The sequence below is a fragment of the Lucilia cuprina genome, chromosome 4 (assembly GCF_022045245.1).
Source record: "Lucilia cuprina isolate Lc7/37 chromosome 4, ASM2204524v1, whole genome shotgun sequence".
NCBI classification, from domain to species: domain Eukaryota; kingdom Metazoa; phylum Arthropoda; class Insecta; order Diptera; family Calliphoridae; genus Lucilia; species Lucilia cuprina.
Genome location: NC_060952.1, coordinates 43511077 through 43525286, shown reverse-complemented (window position 1 = coordinate 43525286; position 14210 = coordinate 43511077). Strand labels below are relative to the sequence as shown.

Below are 14210 nucleotides of genomic sequence, written 5' to 3'. Positions count from 1 at the left end.
GAACGTTAATAACAAAGATACACATCTGGAATATTACGAACCTAAAAATGATTTTTTTAATAAGTAATTTTGATATTCAAAATTATCAGCTTAAAGAACTCTGTGATTTAAAAATATCCTTCCATGTTACTGAAATTTCTACATAGAGTAAAAATATATATATTACAATACCTTTCTTTTGAAGTTCACTTTGAATATGTCACCCGAATATAAACTGTATGATTAATGGAAGTAAAATAGTTGAAATTTCTAATATTATGTGATTTACAGACAAAAATTTGATATTACGTAAAATTTCAACTTTTAGCATTTGGAGAAATAATTTGTTCCACAAATTACCTACAAAAGCAAATAAAAAAATAAAATATTGTTCTGAATTATAAGCAACAAAATGTATCTGATATATTTACCGATTTTATAATATATATTTTTTATAATTGTAACTTGTCGGAAATTACATACTTTTTATATATATTTTGGTAAATGTGTATAATATTGTTATGAAATACATTGTAATACAAACATGTAACATTTATTGAAAACATTTTACAATTAAAAACATAATTGGCATTAATCAAAACACAGCCAAACACTTTATTTCTTCTTTTCTTTTCAAAAAAATCTTTAGAAAACAATTTTAAAAATTTTAAAAATTAGGAATTAATAAAATAAAAAACATATTTTGTTTAGTTTTTTTCGTTTGGGTTTTTAAACACTGAGAGTAGAATAAACTAATGCTGACCATATACATATTTTATGGCAGATGTAAAATATTAATTTTTAAAAATATTTTTTAAATTTATTCATAATAAATGTTATTAACTAAACTGTTCCTTAAAATCATCGAACTGATGTAATTAATTGAAAATTTCACACAATTTCATAAACGAGCAATATATGATCGCACATGTACAAATCGTACACTCAAATTTTCATCTTAAATGGAAAATCAAAAAAAAAGAGTTTATTATAAATATTTTATAAAAACTAATTAAAATAATAATATTAATAATTAAATATTATTATTGAACTTTTCATTAAGACTCTCAGTGTTCTCAAGATTTTTCACTTATTTTTGATTATAATTACTGTATTTATCTTCCTTTCATTCTATCAATATTGTTTTATTATTGTAAATTTGTTGAATTTTATTGGCCTTCTGTTGCTTTGTTTGATTTTGAATTTTTTTTTTTAATTTTCGTCTTGTATTCTTTAATTGTTGTTTCTGTTGCGACTGGTGTCTGTTTTCTTTAAGCCCCTGAATCTGTTTTTATAAATTTTATTGTATTTTTTTTCTGATGTTGAATTTATTAAAAAAAAATTACTGCATTTTCTTTTCTTCGTGGGCTTTTTTGACAATCGCCAATTTGGAATGAGGGGAAGCGGGCGATAGAGTACGATATGGTGCTTCTTTCGTACCGTGCAATACCAAAGACCAATCAATTAGCCAACCAGATCGAGGTTGATTTGAATTGAAACGAGCCTAGAAGAACATTTATTAGTTTTATTTAAAGTTTATTGAAGCAAATAATTGTCTATATTACCTCTAATTTCCATGTGCCATGAGGATATTCACCCCACGAGTGTGTTGTCATGAAGGGCCATTTGGTAAAACCATCCCGATGATCATCATCATTAGTACGACGTGAGAGAATCATTGATCTAAAACAAATAGTAGAAAAATGTAAAGTTACATAGATATGTATATAAAGATGTACTTAATTATATAAAACGATATTATATAAAAAGATTCAATATTGGAAGAAACCCTAGTACAGGAGTTGGGATCTTTAGTGATGTCAAGTCATAATGTTCATGGACGTTATATACACCAAAAAGTTTCATAGAATCGATGGACGTAATAACATCTCCAAAAGTGTCACAATGTCCATAGACTTTGTGACACTTTTTAAACAGAAATTTATTGGACATTTTTTTTCTTTTTTTGAATTAAAGAATTTCTTATAAATTAACTATTTCTAATCCATGGACTTTATGTCATTAGGAATGTTTGGTGTATTATCCCATAACTTAGTTCTAGGAATACTCCGAATTATATATTCTATACATAATTAACAAGATTTTTAAAAAAATTTTAAGACAAATTTCGGCGAGAGACTGTGGGTTTATATTTTCTTTCCATTTGATTTTCTGAATGGGACATTCAAAGGAGATTAAGTCAATAGTTGCTCGATTGTCATAATTTAAGTTTTACCAAAAACTTGTTTATCTTACCTTGTTCCCATTGGTGATGTTAGGAATAACTCCAAATCACCGCGCCTTGAAGCATTCGCTGATATAACAGCTTGCACATGTTCCAAATAGTTTACTTCGGTATCGGTACCTTTGCAGGCATCCGTTTTGATTTCCAAATATAAGGAACGACCAGAATATATAGGACTGAAATTGATTAAGTAACATAATTAACATAAGATCTTCTAAAATAACAAGTCACTCTTAATACTTACTGTGCATCTACAATATCTCCAGCTTCACAATGATATCTAGCAGGCACCGTATGCCACTGCTTCGCTAAAGTCACCATACCACCAGCATCCAAAACACCAAAACCAAATAAATGATTAAATTCCAAACCTACACCATTCATGGTCCAGTGGAAACGATTTTTAGCATCGAATAGAGAATTGCGTTTGGAAGTCAAAACGGTCAAATGCTGTATATCACGCCAGGTCAATTGTGGACTAAAGAAAATTTTTTAATTAAAATATATAAAATTTAAAGTTCGAAGTTTACATACTTGGCTTCCAAAGCTAAGGCAAATACACCAGCAGCTTCCGGAGCCGCTGCACTAGTACCCGAATGAGTAGTAGTACATTTGCCATATAAATCTGTGGTCGCCACACCTGTATTAGGATCCTTGGCACCATTACTGAATGTACTCGCCAATGTTGAACTACAACTTTCATCGTAATGAGCATTTTGACCATCGTTAATGGCACTGTTAATGGAAATTGTCCACATGGAAGCCGCATAGCCATCACAATTGCAATCATCCTCTTCACCACCATCACCCGAAGCCCATACATAAATATTACCCAAACCATTACGACCCTATAGCGTGAAAAGGTATAAGCAAATTTACAAGTTGTTAAAACCACAGAAACCACAAAGGAAATGTTTACACATGTATAAATTCACACAAATTGTCACACATTATTACCTCATTAACACCCTGCACTATGGCACGCATAGTAGCATTACGTGGACCATCAACCGTTTTGCCATCATCGGTGGGACCCCATGATGCACTGTAAATGTGAATTTTATGTGGTTCATGACCCATAGAATTTGCTTCAATTAAATCTGTCATATACGGTTGATCCAACATCCTAATGCCTTTAAAAAAAATATAATAATAAAGTGTGATTTCTCAATCAATAACAATTATATTTTTTATCACAAAAATATTTGATTTGATATAAAGAACATTAATATTTAACAAACATTTAGCACTTTTTATGATTCATACAATAAAAATCAATTTCGATAAAATGTAATATTTACACATTTATAAGTGTGTACCTCCTACGTATTATATATGTATATGTATGTACATGTTTGTGTATCAGGACTGGGGTTGTTTGTACGAATTTTAATTAAAATCGAAAAGGTTCAAGTGCGCAAGAATACAGGTGGTGTGAAATTAAAGTAAATATAGTTTATTCGATGTTACTTGGGTGACATTTTTCGATCAGAAAGTATATGTTATATAATCGTTTAATATATAACAATTAATCCGATTTTGTTAACTTTTGAGGAGTACTATTTAAGCTATATAAAATTTAAGATATAAATATGTATCTTACAAATCTGATAATGGCTTAAATGTTTTTGAATCAGGATCATGAAACTACTTGGTACAATACCTATGTATATGTAGGTATTTACTCTGTATTTATACGCATGTTACTCTATTTGGTTTATTGTATTTACTATACATATGATTATTATTTACCTACTTTAACAAAAATATATATGTACTTATATTCATATGTACATATGTAGATACATTGTGTAGATTTATTATAAAAATATATTTGTAAACACACTTGTTCAAAATATGACTGAATACAATGTCAATAAATATTGTTTGTCATAAACATTTAGCGATAACGAGCTTTGATTTGCTCTTGTCATAAACTATTGCGAAACATTAAACCCAAATGAATAATTTGTATCTCTAAACGTACTTATAAATATCTTTCCTTTTTAACTTCAATATTATACTATATATACTATCAGAAAATCTCTTTATACACTGACAAACAACAATTTGACAAAATAATCTTATGGTATTAGGAATGTAACTACTTATGTTTTCAATTGAATCATATACTAAAATGCCAAAGAAATATTAAATACTTATTAAAATTGGAAGTAGGCTGCACCGAATCAATAAAACCTAAAACTTTTTAGAAATCATTATTATGGGTACTCATTCTTATACATATATATTGAATACATCGTACACCTGTGATCCTAGAATCTAAGGTTTGTAGTATTTAACAATTAGATGACTCAATACCGCCCCTTTGTGTTTCTTATACGTAGGTAGTTCAGTTCCGTACCTGCGATTGAATATCTTGACCTCAGTATAATTTGTGAAAAATAAAAAAAACATATCTCAATTTTTTTGAAATGATTCTAAAAAATTCCAAAGTTTTGAGGATATAAATGAAAAAATAATTAAAAATTTGTTGTAGAGTATTTATGGTTGAAGAAACATAGTATTTTCGCTTTTTTCTAAACAGTTGTTAAAACTGTAGTAATTTTTTTCTTATACAAAAACATATTTAAAAAATTTTTAGTTTTGAAACATTTCATAATTTTTTGATTATTTTGGAGTTATATGATATTTACAATACACTGAAAACCATTTGAAACGATTAGAAAAACATTTTTGGAATATATTGTATTGAGATCAAGATTTTCAATTGCTGGTAGAGTACAGAGGTCTTTTCAAGAAGAATATTTAGAAAAGTGGTCCAAGGGACGTCCAAATGTACAAGCATTTTGCTCAAGTATTTGAGCTATCTAATCTGTGACTATTGTTGCCTTGTTTCGAGATGTAAAACATCATTTCCATTTACATATTTTTATTGAAAAAAAAATTACTTTAATATTCGTCTGCAATTTTTAATTAAGTTTAAGTTAAAAGTTTTAGCAAAAACTATTTAATGTTTAATGAAGTAAAATTATGGTTTCAATTATAAAATAAATTCTATTATTCCTCCCTTTTTATAAATAAACGAAAAACAAAGTTTCCAATGACCTAATTAGTTATACAACAATAATGAATAAGTTTTTTTTTAATAAATTATCAAGTGTTTGAAACTACCCGCAGTAATTAGATTATTTGAAATTCAATTTAATTTCCTCTCCACTTGATTTACTTGCTCATTCTAAAGGCAATTAATATCAAAGCAAAAGTTTTTACCACATTTAACCCAACTATTATTTTTTGCAGCACTTTCAATTATCACCACACTGCCACATGGCAACACATTTCAATGGAAACCAAAATCTCATTGTTTGTTAATATTTGTTTGTTATTGTGTGTATGTCGTTTCTGATTACAAATAAAAATGCAGTTTAATCCAACATTTTGCGTCACTTACCCGCAATTTTACTGTCATAAGCCACACCAACACCGCAAATGCCATTATCTCTGGCAGCAGCAACTTCACCAGCACAACGAGTACCATGGCTATAAGTAGAAAAATGAATGGAAAATGAAAAAATGAATTATAGCAAAATGGAACTTAAACTTTGGAAAATAGACAAACATATTTTTCGTAAATTACCCCCACATTTTATAAAACTATATTTGTATGAAAAATACTGGGAAGTTTTTGAAAAATTATTTTAAACGTTAATCCTTTGTTTCACAAAATGTGACCTAAATTAAAAGTTGAATTTAAAACAAAAAGAGTTAATAAAATTAGCTTACAAAAAATAATTTCACAATGTAAAATATAATTGTGATAAATATTTTTGTTATTGTCATAATCAAAATAACACAGGATCTTGTACATATAACTTATGTTTCAGAAAAGCTTTCGAAGTCTTAACAGTGTCCGTTATTTTGGAAATAATTCTATGAAATTTGAAATATAGCTTTTTGAATGCATCAATACAAGGTCACAAGTTTCCAGTGATCATATACCCTCAACGTATAACTGTCTTGAAAACACTACAATATTGAGCTGTAATAAACCATAAAGGGTAATTATCAAATTTCTCAAGATCACCTTATGTGACTACAAGCATTCAGGGACAAGTTTTGATGTATAATACGTAAAGATCGCCTTTTTTAATCGCTAATATTAAAGCCATAATTTAGTCAAAAAGTAGTATACTCTAAATAAGATATAAAACAAATATATTAGTTATATAGCCTCCTAAAAATATATCAATCGACTTGGAATCATTTTCTGAGTTGAATAATAAGTTAATTTGATCAAATAACTAAGCCTATTGAAATAAATCCAGACCATTCATCTAGCTCTATACAACTGGATCCTTGATTAGGACATTTTGAATTTATGTTAAATAATAATTTACTTATGAATATTAGTATTGCTATAATATCACATGAAAAACTTAATTTGAAAAGTAATGAGTTAAAATGCTAATAAAACTACTTTTCACTTCTTCATCATAAGCATTTTAACTCATTACCTTAACACGGTTATGTTATTGGAAGCAAGTACTTCTACGCTTGCTTACAAATAGGGAGTTAAAAAGGTAAATTTTGCTTACAAAGAAGTTGCTGAGTAAGTTCTTTTGTTTTTAATAATAAAAAGGAGCAAGTAAGAATACGAACCAGGGATATTATTGCGCGTCAAATAATGGTTTTCAGATACAAACTTAATGTTATTTTCCTTTTTATAAAACACAATTCTTGACACGCAATTAAGAATTACAAAAATAATGCAGACTGTAAGTAGTAGATTAAAAGTAAGTGGTAGTTAGTTAGTTAGTTTGAAAGGAGGATGTATATACATCAAATCCTAAGAAATACACCTAGTCCTCTATCGGGCCTGTTGTGCGTTCCTTAACCAGTGTCTCAGGTGGGAATCGAACCCACCTCCTCCGGTCTACCAGACTAGAACACTAACCACTAACCTACCGGAGGTAAGTGGTGGTGGAAGTACAAACCTTACCGAGAATGGCCGACCATGCAACATCGTACAGTTGCGTTAAATATGTTGATTACTTAAAACCATTTAAATATTTCTTTACTATAATTCTGATATATTTTTACTTTGTAGAAAAAAAAAGATTTTCTACAAGCGGGTTTATGTGGGGGTAAAAATAAATAAATTCTTATAAATTTCTGTAGAGAAATTAACGCCTTATTAGTTATTTATGCAGAGTTTCATAATGTTAATAGTATTTCTAATTGAATTTTGAGTAATTTTCTATAGGGGAGTTTGTATGGCGACTAGAGTCAAATGAGGTCCGATCATTATGTATTATTTGGACTTTTATAAAACTAAGTTTTGTCGATTTTATTGATACACTTGAAAATTAAACTTCATTTTGAGTTAAAAAGTACTATTCACAATTTACCACACCATATTTTACGGTTCATTAAAATTAAGAGCGTCGATCAACACTTAAAAAAAATTGTAAAATTCAGTGAAATTCTCTTTAACTATAACATGGTTATAAATAGAGCTTTAATTATCAATATCCGGTTGAATGAATTATTATTTACTTTTAAGCTCTTTCCCAAAAAGTTTTTTCTTTTTCTTTAATTTGTCAATATATTATTTAAAATTGAAAATGTATGCAAATTTTCTTGTAAGAATACTTTTTTCAATATCTTATGTAAAAAGTGTCTAGGTAAATACAAAATAAAATATACAACTTTTTGTTTCTATTATTTTCTTTATTACTCACCTGTTGAACCAATCGTCAGTGTAGCGGGGATATGGAAATGGATCATTGCTACTGAAATCATAACTGGCTTCAGCATTCTATTCGAATGATTAGATATTTGGTAGGATGGTGTTTGATTGTTTGAAAATATAAAGAGAAAAATACAATAAATGCAGAGTACAAATAAAATGGAAAATAAATAATAGAAAAGAAAAGTTAATTTAAATTTTAACATAACGCTTGAGGAACTGTTCTGTCATCATACTTCTTTTGAATAAAGAATGAGGTATTATTTTGTATAGGAGTATAGATGTATTAACAAACAAAGAAAAGTACATTTTTTTAGTCAGTGTTGTTATTTAACAGCTCCTTACTTATATACACACCATTTCTCATGAAATAAAATCTGCAAATACAATCTTTAGCGATTTCTGTAGCTGCATTTGAATTTTTTAAACAATTTTTATTACAGCTTTTATTATAGGAAGTGGTTCAGTCTAGTAGACTACAAAACCTCAAGACTACAATAGTCTTCTTTATATCATGTTCTAATACGGATTATTTACCTTGAGATAAAGACAATCTTATTTGTTTAAATTTAAGATGCTTTTGTCTAAAGCTGATAAGAACGTGTATTTACTTGTTTATTATATTTATTTTGTTTTCCTTTTCGCCATTGTTAAGCGGAAATTGAAGATGAATGAGTAAAAAGTTGCGAAATACACGCACGTATATAAAGTATTATTCATGTTTATTCTCTTATAATGCAATTGTATTTTAAGAACATTTCTCTTCAGTAGATTTTCAGCAAAGTAAACTTTTCAACGACTAATGTGATTAAGAAAAAATGCAGAAATATAATTAATCTGAAAACAAGGTGTTGTGCCTTTTCAAGTCGTTTAAAAAAATTAAATTTATGAACACCATTAAGGTAATCTTTTTATTTTTGAAGAATTATATATTTGGTTAAAACCTGAAAATCATCATAATATAGTCCGTTGTGGGATATAAAATTAATATAATAATTTTTCTAAAGCTCTTAGAACGCCATCAGTAGTTTTCAAATTCAAGTTCTTATTACTTACATAATTAAATTTCAAATCCGGATGCATATAGTCAACACCTAAAAAGAAAATTTTATTTAAAACAATTATCAAAAACTTACAAAATATCATACAACCAAAACTTACCATCATCCATAATGGCGGTGGTAACATTTTTACCGGTAATACCCTGATCCCAGGCAGCTTGAACATTTAAATCCAAGCGGGCTTTACCACCATTCTGACCAGTATTCTTTAGATACCACTGCATTGGAAAGTAAGGATCTGTCGGTTCGGTACTTTCCATACTAGATTGTGTGTTATAGGTGGCATCGAATTTAAGACCATGAATTGCATGAACAGCAGGACGTAAACCACGTTTCACACGTTTAAAGCCGGGTTGTTGTACGGCTGTATGAATCTAGAAAAATTAAAAAAAAATAAATGTATATAACACTCTTTACTATTGTTTCATATTGTTTAACTGTAAGTATTTTTTGGCAAGTTATCTTTTTAGGGTTTTAATTGTAATATATGTACTTATTATTGCCTTACCCCCTGGGGCTTGTCTTTATTTTTGTGCCTGGCTGTCTAGTCTGTTTTATAATATTAGTTTTGTTAGAGCATTATTTAAGTTGTTTTTGGTTAAAAAGTTTATTGACATCATTTTTATTTATTTAAAATTCGTTCTAAAATTCAAATTATTTAAAATAAACAAATTTCACTTGCCAAAAAACGCCTATCTCAGTATAGCCTTTACTACAAAGAAAATTAAAATTTATTTATTTGTAGCAAATGTCTTTTGACTAATACTTTTAACATTAAACTATTTCATACAACTGAAATCATAAAGTAGATAACAAAGTAGCTTTATAAGAAATAAATATGATTGAGCACACCTTAGCATGTTTTGTAATAATGGACTATTTACATTATTATTAATTCTTAAAAAAATAGAAATGTGATAGATCTCTTTCTATAGAAATAAAAAAGGCGGAAATAATTATAAATTTAAACAGTTTATCTGATTCAATTTAAATTACATATGCCAAAAAAGAGTATTGTTAAGCTTAGGTTTTGAATTTAGACCTCATGGGTCCACAAGGAGCAAAGTAGAAAAATATTTTAAATGAAAAAAATATATATGAAATGTAAAAAGTAAACGCTACCTTTTAATATCTGAGTATAAGTTGTAGCTCTTGCCCTTAATAAAGAATTATAAATATATAAAACCAAAAGCAAAAACTAAATTTTTTCATTTAAAGTGAAAAGTTTTTCATAATGAAATTTTACTGCATTTATTAACGACACATGTACGTATACGTGTTAATTATTTATTGATATTACAAATATTAAGTATACGCACTTGAAAGTGAAAAAAAAAACAATTTTTTTAAGTTTTTTGCTATATTGAAGCTGAAACTAAAATTTTTAGATTTTATATATCTGTTCACAAATTTTGTTCACTACTTTGTATGAGAAATTTTTCAAAAAATAAAATTGGAGTTTTAAAACGGCCGTTAAACAAATCAAATATTCAAGTAACAAAAACAATTAAATTTGTTGTCACATTTCGTATCTTGTGCTGGGGAATTTGCAATAACTTTTATTTTTTTTCATGCAATTTATGTGTTTTATATCTTAATAAAATGCTTATTTTGTCCATATTACAATATTTTGTCCATTTTACAATATTAAAATAAAGTTCAAAATTAATTACTAAAGACAAAAACTGAATTACAATCGATGCACCTGGGCCGCTAATGTTCTCTCATGTCAGCTTAATTTTTTGCATGACAAAGTTTTACAACATACAAGCACTCAAAATTATTTTGTCTCTTAATAACTTAAACATTTAAAAAAAAATATTTTTGTTCTAATAGAACTTGTTTGTGTTATCCCATCGATGGTATTTATACGCCAGATTTGACCATAACGTTCAAAATCAATGGTGAACACCTTTAAGATTATAGTAATAAATTTAAAAGATTCAAATTGTATTTAATTTTAAATAAACAGAAAAACACAAATGTAAACAAATAATATTAAAAAAACAAAAGTTTAATCCATCAAGATACAAATGAAATGACATGAAAATGAATCACTGCATCGGTGACGGATAATTGATGCTTTTCCAAATTGAGTATTTCTCTGGGGATAAATCGTTTTCTTATTCACAAAAATTTCATTCATTCTTTTTTAATAATTGATTTGATTTGGGTAAAATGTCTGGATATTTGTAGTTTTAATCCCTTTCCACAATTTTTTAAAACCTGATGACTAAAAAGAAGAGATTTAACGTTCTTCAATAATTTTTCTGCCAATCGTATACTTCTATGGAATAATTTAAATTCAAATCGATTACACAGTGAGACAAAATAAATGAAAATTTTTATACCTGGGAAGTTATACTATTTTTCTAAAAGTTGGATACGAGCAGATTTAAATTTTTGAATGAATTTATTGAAGAAAAAATTATTTTCTAAAAGAGGCTTTATATGGGGGATAGGAGTAAATGTGGACCGATCCCGATAAAATGGGAAAAATTATTGATTCTATTTATATGATATTTATATATAATATTTGTTTGTGCTGCATTAAATTGCAATAACAGTGCTAATAAATGAATTGCGGATATTCAAGTCACTTTCTGGAGGGGGCTTTGTGTGGGGGCAAGGGTCAAATGAAGTCCGATCATTTCATTGTATAAAACTTAGTTGTGCGAATTTTAATCGAGATACATTTATATTTTACATAATTATGATCTCAAAAGCCCATTTTGGGGGTTTCAGTTGTATGGGGGCTAGGTAAAATAATGGACCGAATTTTCAATAGACTTTGTCTTTGGGTCAAAACACTTCCCACTATAGTGGTGTAGGGTATAATTAGGTTTTTTTACACTTATAAGTCAGTAATATAATTGAATCTCAACCAAATTTAAGTTTCTCAACGAATCTAAAATCGAAAATATGAATGCTCGAATATTTCTCTGGAAAGTAATTTAAAACAAATAGAATTCCATTTAAAAAACGGACAACAAACATTTCACTTAAAAAAAGGAAATCTTCAATTATTTTTGAATGTTGTTTTTAATGTTTTTTCCTTTATTTAACTAAAAAAAACAAACTACAAAATGTGTAAAATATATGTTTTTTTCAATTATTTTTACTAACCAGTTTTTACCTACAAAATTTAAAAAAAAAAAACTACTGATTTTTTCAGTTATTTTTACTTTTTTCATTTAATTTAAAGTAAAATATTAATTTTAGATTTGAATTTATTTTAAAATCTTTTTATAACAATTTTTGCGAAAATATTATTTTGTAATATTTTTAAACATATTGCAAGGAGTCATTTTGGAATAACCTAAATGGATCATGTACTCTATGAATTTTTGCAGTGTTACGGTGCACATACATACATAGCAACACTAAGACCAGCGTGGGTACATAACGGTTAAAAACTGACAGTTATTAATCAATTCAATACTTTATTGATATTGAAAACCGCGACTCTTGTAGAACCTGTCGACGATACTTAATAAAGAAACATTTTCGATACCTTGCAAGTTAGCGCCAACGCATTGACATAAAGTGAACGTGAAAGTTAAGATTTCATCTAATAAGTTATATTCTCAATGAACAGGATTATTATATATCTCAATATTTATTTAACCTAGAGATTAACGAACAATTATTTTGAACAATTACAATCAAGATATACATGGGGGTCCGCGATAATAAATAAATTCCTCAAGCGGTCTGTGAGGTTAAATGGATTAGAACAATGCTTCAGAGAGTATAAGCTTATTAAATTTGTTTCTCAAAGTTATCAGCAACTTAAATAATAACATTGATTTTCAAAAATTCAATCCTACAATTAATTATAATTACAAAACCATAATATTAAACTGTTGTGCTGTGGCGTCAGACAACAAATAAAAACATTCTTAATGTAAAAAAGGAATAGCAGACAGTACTTGACCTTTCTTCGATTTAATATTAATTATTAATCTCTCGGTTTTGTATGAATGCTTAAACTCTAATTGACAAAAAAGAACTCTTCATTATTTATTATTGCTGTAATTATGAGTTAAATATATTTTAATTATTATTATTCAGTCAACCCATAGAGCAATTTAATCAGTAAAATCGTTATACTAAAATAGGTTTACAACTAAATCTCATCTCATTTCTCTCATCTCATCATATCTCATTTTTTTAAACCTAAGTTTACAAATTTTATTAAATATTTAATTGAATCAATCAATGTTCTTTTAATATTTTCTTTGTAAATCGTGCAGAAAATGTGTAAGTAGTCAATAATATTTTAAGCTTGAAAAGTTCAATTTCCATGACTTTATCACTGTATTTGTAATTCACAAGTTGATATTTTTCAGAGAAAAGCATGAAACTCGTTGCCGCCTTAACATTCTTTCATTGGTGTAAACATCGACTTAATTGATTTTTATTTGTTATCAAAACTGTTTTGATTAATGATATTTTCACTGGGATATAAGCAATTTATACAATTAAAAACAAATTATTTATAAATTATGCGAATGTTCATCTCTTTATTTTGCTCAATTTGTTCGTTGGATGTTATTAACACTGTAACCTTGGAAAAAAATCATTTGAACGATAAGTTCAAAGTGATTTTTATTAGTAAATAATTTATTAAAACGATATGAATGTGCAGTTAAAGATGAATTTGTTATCGTGCTAAAATCATAATGGAATAAGTTTCTATTAAATATAATATTCTTTTAATAACACTGTACGTAAAAATTCAACTTTCAAAAAGACACAGAAAACACCGAAACACTAGAACTTAATTTTCGGTCGTAGAATCTAGTGACATACCCCATTTTAAAAGTTGGGTCAAAATCGGGAGATATTGCATTTTAAAGTTTAAACTGTTAAAAATTTTAAACTGTCTGAGGTTATTTTTGATAATTTAAATATAAAAAATAAAAAAAAAAACTCACACGCATAGAAAACTACACTAAAAAAAATCCATGCCTAATATATACGAAAAATGTCGTACATTGTACGAATCGCTCGTTGTTTCGCACCACTAAATTCTTACGAAATTGTACGAAATATTTTAGTATAATGCAAAATATTCTTGAAAAAAATTATTATTCTTCACACGAATTTTAAATTTTTTTTATGAAAATAATTCGTGAATAATATTATACTTTTTTTTAAATTTTATAAAAATGTATTATTTAGTCATAATTTAATTAATATCATTATG

The 14210-nt window shown here is 27.4% G+C and overlaps 1 protein-coding gene across 1 annotated transcript in view; it reads right to left on the bottom strand.

Moving 5' to 3' along the window:
* Positions 1–564: 564 nt before the first annotated feature.
* LOC111674565 (neuroendocrine convertase 2) overlaps positions 565–14210 on the bottom strand; it is a 77305-nt gene continuing 63659 nt past the window's right edge. Inside the window, exons 3-12 of the mRNA XM_023435204.2 lie at positions 9099–9372; positions 8994–9031; positions 7930–8006; positions 5640–5728; positions 3182–3357; positions 2759–3072; positions 2469–2702; positions 2236–2400; positions 1545–1662; positions 565–1483 (exon numbers count right to left, since the gene is read on the bottom strand). Coding sequence (XP_023290972.1) covers positions 1322–1483; positions 1545–1662; positions 2236–2400; positions 2469–2702; positions 2759–3072; positions 3182–3357; positions 5640–5728; positions 7930–8006; positions 8994–9031; positions 9099–9372 — 1647 coding nt within the window. The 3' untranslated portion in view covers positions 565–1321. The remainder of the gene's footprint in view (positions 1484–1544; positions 1663–2235; positions 2401–2468; positions 2703–2758; positions 3073–3181; positions 3358–5639; positions 5729–7929; positions 8007–8993; positions 9032–9098; positions 9373–14210) is intronic.